This window comes from Tamandua tetradactyla, chromosome 13 (assembly GCF_023851605.1).
Source record: "Tamandua tetradactyla isolate mTamTet1 chromosome 13, mTamTet1.pri, whole genome shotgun sequence".
NCBI classification, from domain to species: Eukaryota; Metazoa; Chordata; class Mammalia; order Pilosa; family Myrmecophagidae; genus Tamandua; species Tamandua tetradactyla.
The window spans coordinates 80,345,642-80,369,409 of record NC_135339.1 but is presented as its reverse complement, the minus strand read 5'-3'; the positions used below and the strand labels follow the sequence as shown (position 1 = coordinate 80,369,409).

Sequence of the window (23,768 nt, the reverse complement as noted above, 5' to 3'; positions counted from 1 at the left end):
TTACTAGGTGTTGTTAATTTATTGCAAGATACAATTAAGAGGAGAAAACTCTTCCTCATACTGGTCAGTATTGAGGAAAAGTATTTGAACAAATTTTTTTTGTTGAAGATTATAAGATGTTTGAAGTAATTTACATTAAGTTCTCCAATAATAGCCATCCACCAAGTTATTTTTTCCCCTTTTGGACATAGTATTTTATAATTAAGTTTGTATATCTTACATGCTAGTGCCAACACCTGTCTGTGAAAGCACAGTGTTTAAACAGGAGCAGTAGCCAGTTGAAAGGGCAGTGTGAGCTCTTTAAGGCCTAATTAAGAACTGAAAGGGAGATGAAGGGAGTAGGACAAAAGATGTGAAAGTAGCTGAGATGATATTCCCAGAGCAAAGTTCCTCATTAGAACAATAATGAGATGATCAGAGAATGCCAAGCCTTCATCTTATCTCTCTCTCTCTCTCCTCTAGTTGCCTTGGATGTCAGTTAGTACCCCACCAATATTTGGTTACCAGGACAACCTTTCTTTAAATTTTCAGTTATTTTGAGTCCTGGTAATTTGCTTTTGTTTAAATTTAAATATTGTAAAAAATATACATTTCCTAGTTTAAAAGGCTAGACTATGTGTAAAGTAAAAATAGATCACTAGTAATTCTCAAAATCTTTTTGCACAACTCTTATTTCAAATTTCAGTTAGAAAATTGACTGAAACAGTTCTATTATTCTCTCACCTACTTCTCGTTTTCTTATATCTGCATATGGAAATTTTTAACAGGTTTGGTAGAAATGAGAAAGAATTGGTTTTGGAAGGGAAGGAGTGGGCAGGAAGGAATTTTACATTACATTTTAAAATAAGAAAATATCTTAAAAACATATGTGCTATCTTATATGGAGTAATACTGTAAGAAAAATATTGAGTACTTAGGAGTCCCATTGTTGGCTACATTTGAGTCTGCTGGTTTGGGGGCTTCCCCATTTTTGAAGTTTTTCCAAGAATAAAATTGAAAGTATCTTTTGAAAAAATAATTTTTATATTTGTCAGAGCATTTTCCTATTTAAGCAAGATAATTTTTATAATCAGAAAATATTTTAATTTTCTTCTTTATATATTAGTTAATACTCTTCATTATAAAAATTTATATCAAAGAGAAGGGGATATATATTTATTGAGTATATCTGTTCATTGAAGAATGGTTTACATGGTTTTCTAATATATGATAAGAGCTAGAACTAAGCCTGAAGCTGTTTTAATTATTTTATATTCTTTACAGAATCTAGTTTATAGTACATGTGTTTCTAAGATGTTTTCCTTGCTCAGTAACTTGATGCAGAAATTTGGGATAAAATTTTCACATAAAAAGACATGGAAAACTTACTGAAAAGGCAAGAAGTATATTTCTAGGAAATTTTTCTAAACAATAGTATTAGATAATTCTGAAGGTAAAAATAAGACAAATAATGGATCTGTATATTATAGATCATGGTTCTAAAGTGTTGAATAATATTGAGATAGTAATTGATTATTTTGAGAGGTTAAATGCTGTGATATAATATCATAGCATTAATTTAAACCACTTATGTCAAAACAAGAATTTTTTGACACATCTTTCATCCTTTATCTTTAAAGAATGTTGAATTTTTTTAAAATTACATTATCCAGTAGTACTGCAAGTTTAGAAAGACTTGCATAAATGCTATTGTTATATAAAGAAAAAATGTAAAGCAGTCAATTAATCGTTAATGAATGTCATTTCATTTAATTTCATTAATCTTTGCAATTCTTAGAAGGACTGCTATTTTTCAGTAAATGCACTATTAGGAAAATGAAATCACATTATAATGTTGGACTTTATTACTTTTAAAATTGCAGTTCAGTAAAATTACTTTGTAAATCAAGAAATTTTAGGGTTGATAGGGACCTTGAGACCATCTCATTTAAGGAAAGTGAGACAGGTTAGTTTATGACTCTAATCTATGTAAAAATATTTTGGTTAAAGTCATCATGAAATTTACATCATGAAATTTAGCTTTTTTTTTTTAACAGATTTTTAAAAGTATACTTATCTCTATAGTATGTCTTTTCTGTAGAAATCTCAATATAATAAACATTTTATAGGAATGCATTTCAGAGATTTTTTACTATGTTGTATATCTAAATTGCTCATGAATGGTTAAATAAACTAGTGAAATCGTTAGCATGTGTAAACTTATATAAAAGATTAATTTGATCTGAGGAAAAAGAGAATAAAAAGTAAACCAACACTTGTCTCTAGAATTGTAATTTAATTGTTTTAAAGCAATATTCTGAAAAGTTTTTAGAGATGAGGGTAATATAATGCATAAATTATATGCGTCCCAAGTTTCTGATGTTAAAATAAGTTGTTTTAAATAAATCTTACAGAAATTAAACTCAATTTCCTTCAGTATTCTATCCTTTCATTCTGTTGACCTAGCAGATGTTCTTTTTAACCTTTTATTGAATATTTCAATAACCCTATAAATAATCTTTTCATTCCCTCCAAATTATTTTACCCATTATTGCCATTTTAATTTTCCTAGAACATAGCTCATAATATTAATCATGTCAGTCCTCTGTTTAGATAGCTTCAATGACATCCTATTTCCTATAGCAAAAGCCTTAATAGCGTTAAATATCTTTGATGTTCTTTTGCCAACCTACGACTTTCAGTGCTTTCTCCTTCTCCCTCTCACTATCCTGTACTTTGTTTCCCAGTCCAGCTGATTATCTATTAGTGACCACTGTTCCTTGAACCTTGTTTCCTCCTTTGAACAAGCAGAGCCCACTGCTTGAAATGCCCATTCCCGTTTTCTGCCTGACATAATCTTTGAAGGCCTAGTGCACATTCCGTGTTCTCTGTAACACCTGAGAGATGCTGTGGAACTGGAGAAGTTTTTCATTCCTAATTTTTTTCTTTATCCTTGAGGAATAGGGTGTGTGTCGGTAACACAAGCAGCTAGCTGATATCTGAACTCTAGCTTCTTCCTTTTGGTGTTGCAAAATTGTAGTGCCTCAGAGGGGTTAACAAGTTATACCTTGGCTTTATTGGTAAAAACTCCTAGATGCGTAGCACAATTAAAGTGGACTCTGAAAATCAGTATAGACATATATAATTTCTTGCTTAAAAAAAAAGCCTTTCTACATTTACCACCATACACTGAATAGACTAGACACTATTAGTTCTTAAAAGCAAGTAAACTAATTGCCACAAAATTGTGGTTTATTTTTCTTAAAGCCAAATGGAACTGTTCTGAAAACAGTGATGGAGATCATTTTAAGTTAAGTTTAATGATAGAACTAAAGGGCATAAAAATTGCTAATATATATTTGGGTATTATATTTTACATCATGAAAAATCTAAGTACTACAAATTATAAATAGAAAACAAGGTTATAGTAATTCTTGATTAATTTCCTGATAAATGTTATTCTTTTTTGCTTTTAATTTGCCATTAATATAATGCTTTATAGTAAAAATAAATTAAATCAATGCCTTTTTCTTTTATTTTTGGTTATATTTATATTTTGTCTAAAAAATTTTATTAATAATATAAAGTTAATAAAATAAGTAAATAAGTGAAATGCAAGAAAAATAATGCAAATACACTAACCTTAAGTATTTACATAGTTGTAGTTTAACTTGAATTCCCTGATAGCCAGGGCAAAAAGGGAAATAAGATAAATTGGATGGATGTTAAGTAATGGAAGAAAATAGACCAGTTTCTCAAGGGAAAAAAGCTTTTCCTGTCTCTAAGTTAAAACAAAAGTCATTCCCAAGGGGCTTCTTATGAAGATGATCATTGATTTAATTCTGAATACCTTCAACATTTCATAGCAAACTGCAAAAGCAGATTTGAAATTGCTACTTCTAGTAATAGTCTTCAATAAAAAGCCATCAAGCCACAGTTGAGTTGAGGCAGTTCCATGTCCAAGTGTATAGTTTTCAGTTGCTTTTTATAGTGCCTTTAAGTTAATTCAGAGATCCTTAGTTTTAATTGATTTTAATTATATTATAGAATATTTTACCTCAATTTAGTCTTAAATCATAGGAAACTCTAATATTAGGAAAAGAATTAGGCTTATAATCAAGGCTTTAATGCATCTGCCCTCATCCTTGCCATAGAACTATCTAGACAATCTGATTTGTCATGGATTGGAAAAAACTTGATTCAAAGTTTGAAAAACTAAAAGTTGAAGTTCTAAATAATTCCTAATGTCTGTTCCTGATGTTTTATCTACTAAAATGACTGTCTTTATTCTGTTCTAGGACAGCAACCCTTTTGATGCCACTGCAGGGTATCGTAGTCTGACTTATGAGGAGGTGCTCCAGGAGCTCGTGAAACACAAAGAGCTCCTTAGGAGGAAAGACACTCACATCCGGGAACTAGAGGACTACATCGACAATCTCCTTGTACGGGTAATGGAAGAGACCCCCAGTATTCTCAGAGTGCCATACGAACCATCCAGGAAAGCTGGCAAATTCTCCAATAGTTAATAAGCCAGTTGTACTGCATTTATAATTTTTGGAAAAAAAAAAAAGGTAAAAAGGAAAAACGGCATTAGTGAAAGAGAGTATAGTATCAGGTTTCATTATATATATTTCCTGTCATTGTGAAAAATTATTTTACCTGTAAATATTAGCAAAGACTATCAAAAGAGTGACTTTTGAAGTGAGCTCAATAAAATTTTAAAGTGAAAATGGGCCAGTTTCTTGGTGAATAAGCAGTTCCTTGGGATTTACTTAGGTGCTGGTGCCGGCCCACTCATCTGTTAGAGGCCTAGAAATATCTTCCGAAGTATATGACTTGTTCCTCAGGAATAGATTTCTCAAAAAGTAGAATTGATACTGTAGTTGTTGGTCTCTCAGATGTCAATTTGTAGACATATTTAGCAGCAAGAATACTGCTCATTATAAACTACTAAAAAAGTTTATATTTATATACATATATACATGAATATATATGTTCATGTATCTTTGTATATAGAATACATGCATATACCTCATATATACATGGATTTGGGAACATTTAAAAAGACCAGTTGCCTCTAAGGTTGGGATACCAGTTTCTTAATCTGAAAATATATGTGTGCTGTATCAATGCAAACAAATCATTGTTACTACTATTATGGTTTGTTTTTCAGAAGCTGCTTCAAATCACTCTTGACTATGTGAAGTTTGGTTTCAAAGTGAGCTGCTATATCTTATTCCAGCATCAATATTTTTGCTCTTTTTCCCAAAAGTACTGACCCAAAGTCCTTTAAAGAATGATGTATTTTAGGAAACTATATTAATTTCATGTCAGCATGAACTCCTTTGAATTTATTTTTTTTTCTTAACATTTTGAGTTTTGTTTAAGGTGTAAGCAGAAAGTAAGGTAATGTAATTTATTGTGTAGAAATTTTGCATGCATTTAAATCACTAGCAGAGAAAATATTAGCAAAATGTGTCTGAAGATAATTTTGAAGGAACAAAAGTAGGTGATCATTTGATGCCTGATAAAGCGATAGGCATATTCTAGGAATGAAGAATTAGGCTTGGTTTCAAGTTACATAAATAATAGAACAGATGGTTGCCTTTAAGTCTCGAACCAAATAAAGAGGTACAAAAGGAGGAGTGAGGTTTTAGAGCAGATATTTACAAGCATGACATTACACATTACTCTACACCCACCCTTTAAGAAATTGATTTATCACAAAATTATATTACTTTTTTTTTAAAGTCCATTCCCCAACAATGTTGATTACTTCCATGGATATCTTTATGTATTTATACAAATTTAGTCTGAAGTTCAGAGTGAAAAACAATAGTATGAAAGTGTTACTAATCATCTAATGCTTATTTTTCAACTTAAACATCTAAAATATGAAGCACTGAGAGTATCTTTATCTTTCTGAATTTAAAATGAAAAATTCAGCAGTAAATAAAGACTTACAGATTCTCCCAGTCTTTTAACAAACTGCATTTTCTCTAAAATTTGTCTCTACTAAGACATCACTGAAAGTAATCTAAAAAGCAGGCTCATTTTAATCTTTTGAATCAGGTAATACTAGGTCTAGCTTATATGCATAAGCTACAATACCTTGTTATTTGTATTTTCTGAATTTCTTTAAGTTTCCTGTGAGAACATGTACTTTTTTAAATTCTGGAATTGTTTCCCAAATAAAAAATAAGTAACTTCCTGAAATTAAGAAATTGAGAAAGAAAAATAGCACTTGACAGTTTTTCCCTCCACTTATAAAGTTCTTTAATAAACCTCAAAGTCAAGTGTAGAATTTTATTTTCTCATTTGAGGTTCTGGTAATTAGTATTTTTTTTAAACATAGCACCATTTCAATGAACTTTTACCAAATATTACAAAACTCTTACCATGTGGTTCTTCTGTTTGTATAATTGAGGCTCTTACACTTTTAAAAATGCGAAATCCGTGTGCTTTCAGTATTATGATAGGTATCTGCAAATATTTGAATATGCTTTGACCAAATTTGTTCTTTATAGATGAATCAAGATGTCAGTTTTGCATTGTGGGGGTGTTTTACAAAAATAGAGCTCATTAAAAATATGGTTCAAACATTGCTATTTTTTAATGAGGAAATTCATTTTTAAGGAGAGATTCTTTGCCTACATAAAAACTGTTAAGGATTAGACTTATCTATAGTGAGTTATTTGGTTATAACTGAATCAGTATTTCTGTTTTTAAATCTGTGACAAGTATTGTATTGAAAACTGAATCTATATTTACCACTGCCTGGAAATTTCCTCTTCTAACGTTAATGAATTTTCACTCATGACCTAGAGTAGCACTTATTACATATTTTGAGAATCAGTTAATAAACTAAAAACAAAAGGTAGAAATGTGTTCCCAAGTAAATATCAGTATTTCCTGTGTTTTTGTAGAAGTGTAAGCAGAGTCATTTTAATTTCTGTCATTATAGAATAAAAAGCCAAAAGATGACCTTAGTTTACTTTTCCAAAATATAACTTTTAAGTATCCTAATGGTATATTTTGTTAGTAGCTCAGAAATGTAAATAAAATATACGTACTTATTAAATAATGCACAGGAAGACTTATAAACAGATTTTGCTGTTGCTTTTATGTTTAGTAAAAATAATGTGTGCTCAAAACATTTCACCAACAGAAAAATTTTTTTAAAACAACAAAATTGATTCGTCTCAAACGTATTTTATGCTAACATGCTTCTATTATATAGTTAATATATTTCTGATATTATTTTTAAAACAGTATTGCTTTGTGACCCCAGTTACCCTCCCCATTCTGAAATTCAGCTTTGAAAGTATTAAATATACTGTCCTCCCACTTTTGCTTCAGGTTTCATTTATTGAATACCAGGGTCACATCTTAGAACTGTATATAAACTAATGTATAATCCATTTGTGAAAAATTTTTAAGTATTGCTTTTTGCTGCTGTATTATGCATTGAGCCTAGTTTTGCCATCCACCCATGAATGTAGTATTATCCATAGATTATACATGACTGCATCAATTGCTTTTGGCAGTAAGTCAAGATTTTGTTGTAATTTTCCAGCTATGAGAATGTTACCTTGTAATTTAAAAGGGTTTCATGATTGGAAACCTAAGTAAAATTAAGCTCATTAGTGAAAAACTTGCTTTCCTCACATCCTTCCTTTACCAATTTCCCCACCCCCACAACCCCATTTCCACCCCCCCAAAAGAAGAATAAGGTCCTTATTCTTTAACAAGGAGAATCTTAAAGGAAATAAAAATTGCTGTCTTTAATATATCTACAGTAATTATTACACTAGAACTTTTATTTTCCTGTGTAGCTTTTTAGAAAAAGCAACCTACCTGGGATTTGTAAATCGACCTTAAACTTTTTGATGTTCATGTGTTCATATGTCTTAGAGATATTGGTAGTGCCTCTTGTGTATGTGTAAGTGAAATATAAAGCATGTGCATTCACTCACTGTCTTTGAAGTAGGAGGTAAAATGTCTTGGTGCTGCTGGTTCATGATGGTAGATGTAAGGGTCTGTCAGCACACATTGAAAGCTTCCATTTTCACAGATTTATAATTTAGTAATCCAGGTGCAACCAGTAAAAGTATTTAATATGCAATCGGTAACACCTTAACTAATTAATCTGCATATGAAGGGTTCTCTCATTTATTAAGTGAGAAGTTAGAAGCTCTTCAAGCATTAAACGAGAGTTGACGTTTTCTTTCATTTATATTCTGTCGAAAAACCTACTCTTAGAATAGAATTGAACTCTATAACAGATGACACATTTGGGCCTATTAAGTTTTGAAACTTCCAGATTGTATTTTGAGGTACAGAATGCTGCAGATCTTGAAATGTATATATTTAGCAGGTATTTGAAAGTTGTAAACATTATTTATAACTGAAGTGTATTCTACTTATCTTAATAAGTTAATGCTCTAGAAACTTGCATACATTTTGTAGGTACAAACTCAAAGTAATGTAATCATTGCATAATGTGACAACTGTATAATTTATGTAATCTGATGCATGAATCAATTTTTATATAGTATACAAGGATTATTGATTTATAGTTGATTAAAGCATTTAATCTTAATTCAGTTCTCAAAATTTCTTATTGCAGACAAAACAGTGTTACCATAACATATCAGTGCATAAGTACTCCTCATCTTTTAATGAACATTTGGGCTGCCTGTTATTAGATATATTGCAGCAAGTAATCTATAATACTTACATACTCAGAAAATAGTTCTGAAAAGTCATTTGGAGAGTGGATACTAAGTACTTTTGAGTGAATGTTCTTTCAACAAATTTGTGAATGCCCTCCCATGTAAGGTACTTTACTTAGTGGTTGGGAAAAAAGTAGTGAGGAATCCAGACATCTGCTCGTGGAGGTGAAGCTTATGGGTTGGCAAAAGCAATATCTGAGTGTTTATGTAGACTGTCTTATTTATTATTATGTACTATTTCATTTATTCCTCACATCACCCTGTTATTAGGTAAGGATTGTACAAGCCTTCAGAGGAAATTTGAGACAACTAATGAAGAAACCATTTGTGGATCTCAAGGAAGAGTAGAGTAGGATTGGCAAACCCATAGCATTTGTCAACACTTCCTATTAATTGATCACCACATCGTCCTCTCAACATAGCAGTTCAGGTAAACAGCCTGAGAGGCCGAGGGGAGAAGTGGGTCTAAAAGTCCAGGGTGTTTTGAGCACACACTGTGTGTGTGTTTGTGTGTGTGTGTTTGCCCCCTGGCAGTGTCTTAGGCAGTTGTACTATTCCAGATTATGACGTGTCATCCATATGCAGTCTTGGACAGAAATCATACACATTTGGAACAAGAGATTTCTCTGCGGGCCAGAACACCTTCCGGTCCTCTAGTTTTCTCTAGATTGGAGGGTCATTTATCCTAGCCCTCCACTTCCCCCAGTCTTCTTCCTCTGGATCATTACCCTTTCTACCTATCCCCAGCACACATGTATTTTTCCTTAGTCTAATGAGACATAGATAAAAGGAGTAATTTGAAAGTGGAGAGTTATTTTTATTCTAAGGGGGCCACTTTTCACATAGGTTTTGTTTCAGTGTAGTGTAGTACCTTTCTCTGAAATATTTCTCTTCAGTGTTTCGAAATAGGCCTGTGAGCTGGATTTCCAACATTTTACCCTTTTCCCCCTAAATAATTTACATGACAACAAAATGTCATACTTTAACATTTTTTAAATAATTATATAAGGTTAACACTTATAAACATTATTATATGTCTCTAATTACATGAACTGGGAGTGCATGATTTCATTGTTATGCTCCTCACGTTCTAACATATGATTTTTAAATTTTCAATGGTCTCCATCATTTGTTAAGCATACTGAAAAGCTGCAATTTGTACTGGGAAGTCTGAAATAAAAAATTTCTCTATCAGTGTTTCCCAAGCGTGGTGTGTTATGCTCAAATGTAGGAAATGGTTTAGTTTGTTACTGATAATAAGTAACAAAGTTTGCAAGTGATTTATTTTTCTGTATAAATTAGAATGGAGTAAAGATTATTGCTATAATAATGTTACTCACATTCTGTTTTACTATATTGAATGACAGAAAAGGATATTAGAGACTGTACATTATTTGCAGTTCTTGGCAGACTTTCTTCATTGTACTAGAACCGTTAAGACAAGGATTGTAAACTCAGAAATTTACAGAGGCAGGAAGCTAAGGTAAATAATAAGGCAGACTGGATGTACAAGAGTAGAGGTTACTGGAGCCAGTGGTGATTTGGAGAGCATATTTTCCCCACTAAAAGCGGCAACAGCTGTTCAGTTCCAGCTCAGTGTTGCCAAATGGGAATAACTGCAAAGGCCAAAGTTGCTAAACCTGATCTTTCTAGACAATATAGATTTTTATGAGAAAATCTGATTTCTACGTTTTGGCAAATAATTCAATATTTTTTTCCAACAATGCAGGCCAAACAGTCTGAGGGCCACCAGTTTGCAATATCTTGTTTATTGAGTCACTATTTTTGATGTGCCATCAATGAAAATAATAATAATGGTAAGAACAATTCAGATTTTGTTTATTTTTTACTTTGTCCACAAATGATTTTAATGAAAAAAACTGGATCGGCTGAGGAGTGTGTAGGGTGCATGTGCTACATAAGACTGTGAACCACAGCTCAAGAGTTTCTCCAGCATGCCTGTCACTGAGCCTGTGTGATTGCTTTCAAAAGGGAAAACAGTATAGGTAGCCTGACTTACATTCTGAGGGCCACTGCTTTTGTATGCAGAACATTTTAAAATGTTATCTCAGGATCTTTTACGTAGCCTTTTTGAGTTAACTGGGACTTTCCAATATCTTATTTTGGATGCTTTTGCTTTTTAGTAAAAATTGTATAAAAACCATCATTGTCCCAAAGATCAGCTTAGCTTATTGTGTTGTGTTAAGGCCAAAACACAAATGGTGTATGATAATTTCCAGTAATTTATTTAAAGTAAATGTTTATTTTCATTTTAGTTTTAAGTTATAAAATACATAATTCTATTAGTTATAATGGCTATTTAACTTTTAAAATAGTAGTTTGTTTGGTTTTGTACATCAGCTATATAAAATTCTACCATACTCTCTGGAATCTGTCCTGTAACTGCTTATTGAAGAAAAAGCTATTGGTTTTTTATTTCTTTGCTTAGTATATATGTTATACTATACAACAAAAAAGTTTTAAAAAAAAATTCCACCATACTTTTTGATCCCAGCCAGATCAGGAAAAATGGATTGTTCTCAGTGGTTCTTAATGTGTTGTCCCCAGATCAGCAATGTCAACATCATGTGAATACTTGTAGGAAATGCAAATTTTCAGGCCCTGTCCTAGACTCACTGAATCAGAAACTCTGAGAGTAGAACCCAGAAATCTGATTTAACAAGGCTTCAGGTGATTCTTATATACATTTAAATTCTCTCCTTTTATTAGTTTAATGTAGTTTAGAGAATACTTTTCTTGGCTAACTATAATTTTTCTTGCAAGTTTCTAATTTAATTTCTGAATCTATAGTTTTAGTTTTTTTTTTTAATGAAATGAGTATTTTATATTTTGAAGAAGCTTTATATTGAAGTATGATGAAGCTTCATATTGGAAGAATGAGCCTGAGGTATGCACATGAATTATGCACAGTAGATACATTATAAGTACTGTTGATTCATTGGTGTGATGTGTTTTGTTTGTGTGATAAATGTGTTACTGTGGTTGAGAAGAAAAAAAATAAATATGGGCCTTAATAGAAAATTATCAGAATGTTCTATTTGGTCTGATTTGATTACCTTTGCATATTTGGTTAAGGAGGGTGTCTTTCTCAGCCTCACAGAAGCCTTTGATTTAAAAGATATTAGCATATAAAAGGAAATACTGAGCCTAACCACACATGAAATTTGGTAGAATAGAGTTTTGAATATATGGCTGAAATTGTGTAATGGACTTTACTATTACAAATGAAGCAGGCTGATGACTTGCTGAGAGGTTTCACTTAACGCCACTTTGTAACTTTACTATGGCATTAACTTGCTTAGTCAAATAGCATAGTGATTATACAAAGCTTACATTCTTCTTGCAATCAAAAGTGGGTCAAGTTCTTATTTTGATTTGCATTGAGACCTTTGGCCAGGTGACAGCAACCTAGGGAAATCTAGAATGAAATTTAAAAGTCTTGTTAGGTCTTGCATCAAATATCAGAAACAGTAAATGATAAGGAGAATGTCGTTATGCATTAGGTTAAATAACAGAATTCAAAATAAGGGTAGTGTGAGAGAGATCATCTAATGGGAGAGTCTTTATTTCTCAGTGGAATAATGTCTGAAACAGTAATACATTAATAATATGAAATGGGTTCAAAGACATCGGAACACAGGCAAAAACTGAGTTTCGGTGTTTTTGTTTTTTGAAATCGTTGTGCAAACTCTCAATGAAAATGTCATACATTAGATGAGCATATAATAGAAACCTAGTATTAGGGAACTAGAGAAAACAGATTTTCACAGTTAATTGAAAATTGGAACCTGTAGTTTCAACCTCTTTCAGCAAAATTTTGCTAAGGACAGTTTGAAAAGTAACAAAATTATGAGTTTTATTTCCTTTCCTAGTTATGATGAGGAATTAATGAGGCGGGAAGATGGCAGGAAATCTACAGGAGTTGGCTGAAAGGACAGGAGGCCAGGCTTGCTGGCAACCAGGTTGTCAGCCTTGGGTTAATTTAGGTTATACCCTGTGAGACCAAACAGGACAAACACCTCCTTTAAGAAATAACATTTATCATAAATAGTTCTTATTTGATTCAATTGTGTCATTTAATGTTTTTATGCTTACTTTTAAAGATTTTTTATTAATGTACTGTTATTGAACATCTTTCATGATTTATAAGCTGTAAAATATTTTAATCCTTGACTCATTTGTTTTCCAACCCATTCATTTAATGCTATATGTAGCACTTGAGACCATCTGTTGAGAATATTTGAATAATATGTACACGATGAAGATAAGTACAGCAAATAAAGTACAAAACACATGAAATATTCAGGAAGAGTTGTAATGAAAACAATCCATGTATTTTAATTAAAAAAAGAAATCTAGTAGTAAATCTTTCCAATAATGAAGCTGCTTCTTCATCTGGGAAAATTACTGTGCTGCAATGGCCTTAAGATATCATTTTGACTTTAATTGAGAAGATTTTAAATAAAAATATTGGAGTTAATGCTAATTAGAATTCTGTTTATTTGAACTCTTAAGTATTATTTCATCAGTGTGAGACATAATTGTAGAGTAACTACATCAGTTCCATGGAAACAGTGATAAGAGTATGTTTTGTGAAGAAAACCAAGGAGGGAAGCTATGACTAGGGGACAACTCTCCTATTCTGGAATCATCCTGCAGGCAGCGGCTTGGGGGGAGTGCTAGATTTGTTAGTCTTGGAAACATTGAGCTCTGCAATGACTCACTACTGAATCCTAGGCCTTGAAGGATACTTTAATCCTATTGCCAGTTGAGGCTATGTGTTCACTTCTTTCCTCTGAATTGGTACTAGTGATAATGGTAGAGGAGACTGACATGATACGTGGTCTCCCAACTGTGTCTTCCTGCTCCCAGAACAAGGACCTTGTTGTGAAAGATTGAAAATTGAGATTTCCTATGTCATTTGGCTGCATGTATACTCCTGGATTCTTAGATCCATATACCTTTTAGCTGTGAATGAGCCTAAGGAACCTCACCCACTCCTGGTAGACATGTTATTACTTTAGGGTTACAAAACTACATATCCGTTATAATGCCTCTTCTAAGAATGTGCCAGAATGGTGTGCATGTGGAGCAAAATCTGGCTCTAAGGATGCCTGGGTGGTTCCGTGGTAGAATGCTTGCCTTCCATCCATGCGGGAGACTCAGGCTCAATTTCTGGACCATGTACCCCCCCAAAAAATCTGATTCTACTAGAGTCAAGGGAATGCCAGACCCATTATAAGTCTTGCTCCTGATTATTACTCTTTAGTTGTGCCTTCCCTTAACTGCTTCCAATTCCTGTGTTTGATTCCTCCACACACCCCCCTTTGGAATTAAAAGCCTCCTGTTTTTATTGGTCTCACAATATGTAAGATTCATGGTTGTCCCTCAAACTTCCAAAGCACATCTCCTTGTCAAAAGCTGTAAGACCCCCATGCCCTTCCCAAAAGACGCAAACAAAAAAATAAATCAGCAAATGGTACTGCAATAACAGGACGCTCACATGGAAAAAGAATGAAATGTGACCCCCGTTGTATTAGTTAGGGTTCTCTAGAGAAACAAAATCAGCAGGAAATGCTTATAAATATAAAATTTATAAAAGTGTCTCATGTAATCATGGAAATGTAGAGTCCAAAATCTGTAGGGCAGGCCGTGAAGTTGATAATTCTGATGGAGGGTCTGGACGAAATCCACAGGAGAGGCTTGCTGGCTGAAGCAGGAAAAGAGCCTGTCTCTTCTGTATCCTCCTTAAAAGGCTTCCAGTGGTTAGATTAAGCATCACTCATTGCAGAAGACAATGGAATCAGCTGTGGATGCAGCTGATGTGATCATGATTTAATTCTATGAAATGTCTTCACAGCAAAAGACAGAGACTGGCCAGTACTTGCCCAACTGGACAAACAGGTACACCACTTGGCCAAGTTGACACATGAACCTGACCATGACAGTCCATCCCTTGTCAACTTGGTAGGTATACACATCACCTTAAACCATACCTAATTTCTAAATAAAAAAACAATAAAACACACTTTTTTTTCTTTCACCAATACTCAACTGTCCTGCATATAACTGGAAACACATTAAATCTCTCCAGAATAAGGTGCAAGTCCTTGGGTAATCATTCTTAAACTTGATATCTTACAACTTAAATAGTATAACATGAATAAAACAGCATTACAGTCCTCGTTTCTGTAACTGATCACATGGTCGTAGTTCATATTTATCACTACCTCCTTCCACTACTCATTCCATGTTCCCTTTACTCTTAGCAAGCACTTCAGCTGGCCATGGTTCTTTGCCTGGCATGACCCAAACCTTCATTCCTGCAGTTTCAGAGCCTGATCTCATCCAATATATCATGAAAAATGCACAAAAATTCTTTGTTTCAGGTCATTTTTCTACCTTATGATCAGTGTGTCAGTTTATAACAGAGAAAGCAGTGGATTCAGAATTTTAGAGAATGGAAGAATGAAAACTTGAATCTCCTAGAATATACAGGACCATAATATCTGTAGTGAGTATGTATATGTGTGTATGCATGTATATATCTGTTCTTGTACTTTTTGTGACAAATGTTCAGATATTTCCCCAATAAATATCATAAAAGATAATTATGAAAAATATATGGGGAATACCAAAAAGGATTTGGTACTCCATAATTGCAAAAGGTGAAGAAACGAAAAATACTTTGAAATGAAAATATTCTCATCTATTAAATCTATTTTCACATTTTCTATGTGGACTAATAGTTTGCTTGATCCCTTTCTAAAGAAATCAGTAGCTAAAGCTACAGACGAGTTGATAGAAAATTATGCACAATACAGCAGGTGTTTTTGTTTTTGCTTTGGGATAATAATTATAATGAGCTACTGAAAAGAATAAAAACTGAGAATAATCTTAGAATAATGTGGTGCTCTTTCAAAAGTTAAAACTTTGTTTTCATGAAGGCATATGAGTTGCATGAACCACATAGTGATAAAACAAAGAGCTTGGGGAAAAACTAATAGAGAGAGGTACAATGGATTTAACAGTTATTTGTTATATTTAACTGCCTCTGAAGCCTCCCTGTGATTGCCTAAGCTTGCAAGCCCTGGAGTTAGTTTTTTTTTCTGGGTTGGGGAGGTGTAAGAATGGATAAAAAGTATAGTACTTGTGATGTGTGGAGGTTTTGTGGATCCCAGAAAAGATCATATTTTTAAAGCTTGCTCATTCCTGTGGGTGTGGACCTGTTGTAGGGGGGCCTTTGGATTAGGTTATTTCAGTTGAGGCGGCTCCAGATGAGTTTTAAGCATCTTACTGGAGTCCTTTATAAGAGCATGAAATAGAGAGAAAAGGACACACACACACACACACACAGAGACTGAGAGAGAAGGCCACTGAAAACATAGAGGAAACCACTGGAGCCAGCATTGCTCATTGCAGAAGACACTGCCCTTGGCTGATTACAAATGGAATCATGATTTAATTCTATGAAATGTCCTCATAGCAACAGACAGGCCAGCACTTGCCCAACCAAACAGGTAACCACTTGGCCAAGTTGACACATGAACCTGACCATGACACCCACCATACAGCATACCAAAAAAAAAAAAAAAAGCCATAAGACCGCAGCAGTGTGCCACATCTTAGTTTCTGATTGGCTACATCAGATATGGATACATCACTATATTGGGATATTAGCATATTTATCCCAACCTTTTGTCCCATCCTTACCCTTTCAACATTATTACAGATTCCATAAGTGTTTATTGTTATTCTCCTAAAAGAATTTGGGACTCCTCTTTCTGCTGATTCTCACACTAGTCAGTCATTTTATGAATGCTTTTCAGTTTTCTTTACACTGAGTTCATCCTATTTGTTAAGTGAAAAGTGTGTTGAACAGGGTTCATTGAAGTTACTCTTCCGTTTTGTGTTTGGCATTCTCCAGTAACTATAAATGAATTTCAGTATGTGTCTCTAAATCACAAATTTACTCCTACCTTTATTATTTGCTTATTCATACTTCTCTGTACTGACTCCGTAAATTATTTATTCACCATATTGAATTGTATATATTTTTGTAAACCACCTCAAATATTTTGTGGAGTGGTGCATCATATGGATAAATTTTTCATCTGGCATTTCTTTCAAATCTGCTTATTCCATTCTAAGCAGAGTTCCCCATCTGAGTTTTGTTGACCTCCAGCAGACTCTCACCTTGCACATTTATTTGTCCTTGTTTCTGTGTCTAATAGCGATTTTTAAAAAATATACTAAGGATTCCTGACAAAGGGTTGTAGCTTCTAGTCATGGTAGCACTAAAATTGACCCCTAGCCAAGTGCCTGGATGATTCATTCTCCATAAATATTTCTAGAATGGGTGATCAAATTATTTTTTACTAGACCCATAGGATTGTTATAAAAACCTTTTATAGAAAGTGATGTTATCTCTTAAGGGAACCCCCTTTGAAATGAATAAAAATAAGTATTTAAACAGTAGGAGCTGGACCTAGAAGAGAGAGGATTACCATGAAAACATTGCTGGAATAAACTGGGACCAGGCAGAAATAAATGTTTATCTCAATTTACAGGCAGTCTACCAAAATTTGAGGAGCATGATTCCTTTATTTTAGTGAGGGCTTTTTATATTTTGTAGGTAATTGTTTACTTGTCCTTATGCCCTTCTCATCTGCATGCATATTGAACAGAACAAATTATCTGTTCACTTTTTCTTCCCCACTGTGTACAAGTGGCATGCCACATTCCAGATCCTCAGTAAAGGCATGCCAGAGAAAGCAAGGAAGGGGAGGAAGGAGTTCAGTGGCTGGTACTTTGAAATATGGTATAAGGTTTTACTATTTTGTTATATGTGATTTGGATGGCAGCATGCTGAGGTTTTAATTATCTGTACTTTAAAATATTACAACGTGGTTGTTATAAAATACTTACTATAGTCCTTAATGAAGGGAGGAGCTCTCATTTTAATTTGACTTATATTTGTACTTAATGAGAAAGAAGGAAATCTTGAATGGTCCCTAACTGTAACAGCAAGAACATTGATTTCCTTTGTTTAGGAGTCTTATAGAAACTTAGATATAAAAAAAAATAGTTTTCTCAATTATATCACAATGCAGAAATAAATCATTTTGATGAGAACACTGAGCAAGATAGGCTTCTTTGCTTTATTTAATATTACATGTCTTCCACTGAATGGTCAGAAAGAATGAGTCCAGAATAAAACCTCTGTCCAGGGAGGTAAATAGAGTTCATCTTGAATGCTAATTGATCCATTAGCAGTTGCTGTTGTTTTGTAGAAGTTGGGGAGACCTCATTTGGTCTCTTCTATCCACCCATTGATCCAATCCAGTATATATTCATTCATCCTTTCTTTCACTCAGTAAATACATTCTGAATGCCTGCTATGTGCGAAACACTATTCCAAGCACTGATGATACAAAGTTGAACAAAATGGATAAAGGGAAATAGTGTCATATTCGATTAGAGGTGTCACCTACAAGTAATGAAGTCCATGCTTTTTCTTCTTTTTTTTTTTTCCTGCATGGGCAGGCTCTGGGAATTGAACCTGTGTCTCCAGCATTTTTTCTTCCATTTTTAAAGGGACTTCAAAAAAAAAATTTTAAGGCCTACCCAAGTTAGAGCAACAAGTTAAGAACTCTTGAGCTAATCACAACTCAATTCATGGAACTTGAGTGTTACCTTCTTGTGAGGATGGAACTTCATGTTATTCAGTCCGTGCTGATCCAAGGCAATAAGTTAATGATAAATGTACCCCATAGCATGAAAGACTGATTTTAAGCCCACATGGAATTCATTAGTTAACCTGTGAGTTTAATTTTGAACAAATGTAGTTGAAACTTGGTAAATGTTTCCAAACAACATTGAAAAAAAAAAATACTGCTTTATCTCCAGTATAGGAACAATTCTGAATAAAAAGTAACGATGCAAACGGACTATTGAGATTCCTTTTCTACATTACAGGAAATTCATTATCATTCTCTACCTGGAATTGTAACAATGTCATTTAGAAATGAAAGATGAATGAAAGTGAATTTTAAGAAACAAACTATTAAGATTCATGACCCGTGAGTTTGTAGATTTGGAGAAAAATAAGTACCAAAAAGCTGTGTAGATTAAGAGTTGTACATTAAAGTTTTTTGTTTGTTTGTTTTCAGTAACCTCTAAATTGAAAAGAACTAATTGAAAACTTTTCATGCCCAGTATCAGGTAATGTCTAATTTGACCATTTTATTGAAAATAGGAAACTTCAACAGATGAAATATAAAAATCTTCTGTAGTGAGCAAGGTGATGCTCAGAGCCCCATTAGGCTATGTGAATTCTAAATTATTCATATTTTAAATGATGATTGATTCTTGACAAGAATGCTGGGAAATAACTTGTAAACACTTGAATAATTTAGTTACATTTGGGATGAAATTTTGTAAGTCGGTGAATTTCTGAATAGCCATATAGCTTCTAACCCTTGAAAGGGATAATATCAAATAGAATGGATTAATGTAAGTAACTTGTTTTTTTCTCTTAAAGGAATAATAACACTTATTCTCTTAATAATGATAAGTAATAACTGCATCTGGAAAACTTCAAGTCTTTGACATTTTCCAGTCTAGTTTCTGAAAAAGGTAAGCATGAAGGGTGATAGGATTTTTAAAAGTCAGATCTTTTCTCCAAATAAGTTTTACTTGGCAAACTTTCTCAATATAAGGAATTACATTAAGAAAACCCATTGATATTGCTTGCTTTGACAGCACATGTAGTAAAATTGGAGCAATACAGAAGATAAGCATGGTCCCTGCTCAAAGATGACATTCAAATTCATGAAGTGTTCCATATCTTTTAACTTGATAATTGTACATAAAGTGGTTATATAAGCGAACATCTTTGTTCTTAGGGAATATACATGGAAGAATTAAATATTCAAGGCGCATGATGTGTACAACCTCCTCTCAAATATTTAGAAAGTAGATAGACTGGCTGACAGGTGGATGGTTGGACAGTTGAATGGATAGATTGATAAATAGATATGTGGCAACATGTTCTATATTGGTGGATATGGGTCTCTAGGCCAGCGCAGAGAGTCAGGGTAGAGGGACTATGTTAGAGTTCTCAGGTATTATTTTTGCAGCTGTCTTGTAAGTTTGAAAGTATTTCAAAATAAAAAGTTTTTTAAAAAAAACCTTTAACATCAATGGGAATTGTGCACAATTTGTGAAAATGGTCATAGAGAGTATAAAAAGAATCATGCTTACAATCACAACTTTGATTCATTGAAATGTTTATAGGATAATGCATGTAAATACATACAGTTACCCAAAAAGACAGATTGGATAACATTTATGAACAAGCAATGCTCTAACATCAACTAATATCCTGCTTTTAGCACATAGATTAATATTAAACATATTTTGTTGGACCTGTAGTTTGGAACTTAGATATCTGATATTGACTTCAGCTGCCTAGATATTCTTAACATTATCTCCTTAAAGTTCTGAATTATGTTCCATTATTTTTTGAAGCCATGGAAAAGAAGCAAGGGTGAGCACTAAATCTACTTATATATGAAGACTACAGGAATTGTAGACAGAGTAGCAGAATAGAATGTAAATAGTTATGCATTGAGGGGTGGAGAGGAAGTGGGAACGAATGTGATTATATTGATTTATCTTTCCACTGAGGAAACAATTGATAATATTTAAAACTGATAAACTAAGTAGTAGAGGTTAAAAACTGTCCTTTAAAAGAAAATGCAAAACTATAGACCGTTCTCACTTAGTAGTAATGTGAAAATGCTAAAAAAATACAATTGCAAAGGAAATCAATAGTCCATTTTTACCTTGGCCAAAAGAGATTAATTCCAACAATACAGAGATGGTTCAATATTAGGAAATGTGTTACTCTGGTCATATTAATAGGTCAATGGAGAAATGTCAGGATGATCTCCAATAATGGTGAAAGGCAATTGGTGAAATTTAACACCCATTCCTGATAAAACCATTAATAAAAAGTAGATGGATGCTTCTTATAGGGAAGATTTTATAGAACATACAAAAAAAACTTTATACAGTATATAAATACAGTTTGAAGAGTAATAATAAGATACTTGTGCAGGCACCACCTAACTTAAGTAATAGAACATTAGCAGTACTTTGGAAGCCCTCCTGAACCCCCTTTTTTTTTTTTGAACTAAATTTATTTTAACATTTGTTCCCCCTATTATTTATTTTTATTCCATATGTTCTACTCGTTTGTTGACAAGGTAGATAAAAGGAGCATCAGACACAAGGTTTTCGCATTCACACGGTCACATTGTGAAAGCTTTATCATTATTCAATCACCCTCAAGAAACATGGCTACTGGAGTACAACTCTACATTTTCAGGCAGTTCCCTCCAGCCTCTCCATTCCATCTTGAATAACAAGGTGATATCTACTCAATGCATAAGAATAACCTCCAGGATAACCTCTTGACTCTGTTTGGAATCTCTCAGCCATTGATACTTTGTCTCATTTCACTCTTCCCCCTTTTGGTGGAGAAGGTTTTCTCAATCCCTTGATGCTGAGTCTCAGCTCATTCTAGGATTTCTGTCCCACATTGCCAGGAAGGTCCACACCCCTGGAAGTCATGTCCCACGTAGGCAGGGGGAGGGTGGTGAGATTGCTTGTTGTGTTGGCTGGAGAGAGAGGCCACATCTGAGCAACAAAAGAGGCTCTCTTGGGGGTGACTCTTAAGCCTAAGAGAGTTGTTGGTTTTCCCTGAACCCCTTTCTAATTCCTTCCCTCCCCCTACTCTCTCTAATTTTGTGTTAAATATTTCCTTGCCTATCTTTATCATTTTATTGCAGATATGTTTATCCCTAAGCAATATATTGTTTAGTTTTACCTCATTTTGACTTTTTAATAAATGTACTCATGCTGTCCATATTTTTGCATGACTTACTTTTTCGCTTAGTACTATGTGAAACTTATAGGAATATAACGCAAGGATGTTTATCCATTTTCCTATGAATAAACAGTTGTGTTGATTCCAGGACTTTCCCCTTGCAAACAATGCTGCCATAAATATTTTTATATATATTTGCTGGAGTATTTATTAGGAATGTAGATGTGTACATTTTTAATTTTTCTAAATAATTGTTTTCTAAAGTTGCATCAATTTACCCTGTCACCAGCAGGGAGATTTCACATTGTTCTACTTTCTTGCCAAAGCTTGGCATTGCTGGACTTTTAAATTTTTGTCAATCTGGTGGGTGTTAGATGATATAGCTCAGCATGATTTTAATTTACATTTGTTTATTACTAATGAGGATGACTATATTCCATTGTGAAATGGCTGTCCATGTCTTTTGTCTATTTGACTCTTGGTTTGTTTTTTATTCTTACTGATTTTTAGTAGGTTTAATTCTGGATAATGATATTTGTCACTTATACACATTGCAAATATCTTTCCTTGATTTTGGCTTGTCTTTTCACTCCCTTTATGATTTTTTTTACGAATGATCTTTGAGGTTGAATTTATCAATCTCTTCCTTTCTCTTTTATACTTTCTTTGTCTTATTTATTAAATTCCCCATTTCAGCATAGTTATTTGGTGTTTTATTCTTAAGTTATTCTATATTTTCTATTAAAACTTTAAAGTTTTACCTTTTAAATATGTTCTAAAAAGTTTAGTTTTGCCTTTAAACATTTTCTTCCAGAAGTTTTAAAGTTTTATCATTTACATATAAATATTAAACCCACCTGAAATAGATTTTTATATGATATGAGGTAGATTCAATTTTTTCCATATAAATAAACAATTGTTTCAATACCCACTGATCTTATTTGCTAGCTCTGCCATGTATTAAATTTCCATTTGTCTGAATCTTTTCTCTGGGCTCTTTAGTTTTTGTTTTTCCTTTAATCTATCTATCCCTTTGCCAGTACCAGGCTGTTTTAATTAGTATGGTTTTAAAATAAGGTCGTCAGAACTTGGGAAAAGTTTGAAACCTCCTGCTCATTCTTCCTCAAGAGAATCTTGGCAGTTTGTGGTTCTTTGCACCTCCATGAAAACGCTTTTGAAATTCTCATTTGAATTATTGCTACAGATCAGCTTAGGGACAATTGATATCTTAATGATGCATAGTATTCTTATTCACTTCTATCCACTATTTATTTGGGTTTTTAATATCTTGCAACTTTTTTTCCCTACATCACGATCTTGAACATATTTTGTTATGTTTATCTATATTTCATATTTTTGTTATTATTGTAATGGCTGTTGTTTGTTTTGTTTTGTTTTTGACATGGGCAGGCACCAGGAATGGCTATTGTTTTTTAAATTACATGTTCCACTTGATGCTATTGTATAGAATTTTATAGACTTTAATATATTTATTTTATACCCAACAAGTTTGTTAAGCCTTTTCTTATTATCATTGTTTAATGGATTATTTTAGGTATTATTTCTTATAACCTTTAAAATTATTATATCTTTTAATTTCTTTTTTTTTCTTTTTGTCTTCCTGCTCTGCTTGCACCATTACCAAAGGGTTTAATAAAAGTGATGACGGCAAGCGTACTTTTCTTGTATCTGTCAAGGGAAAACTTTTAATGTTTTATCATTACATATTGCTGTGGGTTTTTTTAGATGCCCCGAAGTCAAAGAGGTTTCTTTCTACTTTAATTTTCTAGATTTTAATTTAGGAAATATGTATAAATGGATATTTGATTTTATTTAATGCTTTTTTCATCTAATGCTTTTTCCTGATCTAATGGTTTTATTCTTTTAATATTTTAGCATAGTTCTTTAGATTATTAAATATTCTAATTTTGAATCAAAATTTTGAATCAGTCTTGTGTTTCTGGAATATTTAATAGAATTTCTCTGTAAATGTGTTTTTTTGACTTTCTTTGGATTTATCTGATATTCTGAAAGAGTCTGTGAAGGATTAGCCCCGATAATAAGCCATTGATTTGAAGAAGTTTCTATCCCATGGAACAGTAAAAGGTGAGCAATTGAATTAGAAGGGTAGTTCCATA

General features: G+C 33.0%; 1 protein-coding gene and 1 pseudogene across 11 annotated transcripts in view; both read left to right on the top strand.

The window, feature by feature from the left end:
* RAB11FIP2 (RAB11 family interacting protein 2) overlaps positions 1–22,150 on the top strand; it is a 64,523-nt gene extending 42,373 nt beyond the window's left edge. The window contains exons 5-9 of one of the 11 annotated variants that reach the window (XM_077126157.1): positions 4,278–4,427; positions 5,153–5,197; positions 8,985–9,144; positions 10,444–10,531; positions 18,908–22,150. In XM_077126157.1, coding sequence (XP_076982272.1) covers positions 4,278–4,427; positions 5,153–5,197; positions 8,985–9,062 — 273 coding nt within the window. In that variant the 3' untranslated portion in view covers positions 9,063–9,144; positions 10,444–10,531; positions 18,908–22,150. The other 10 variants (XM_077126155.1, XM_077126156.1, XM_077126158.1 and 7 more) reach the window with 10 other exon arrangements.
* LOC143654663 (U6 spliceosomal RNA) lies at positions 19,488–19,588 on the top strand (annotated as a pseudogene).
* Positions 22,151–23,768: the final 1,618 nt, after the last annotated feature.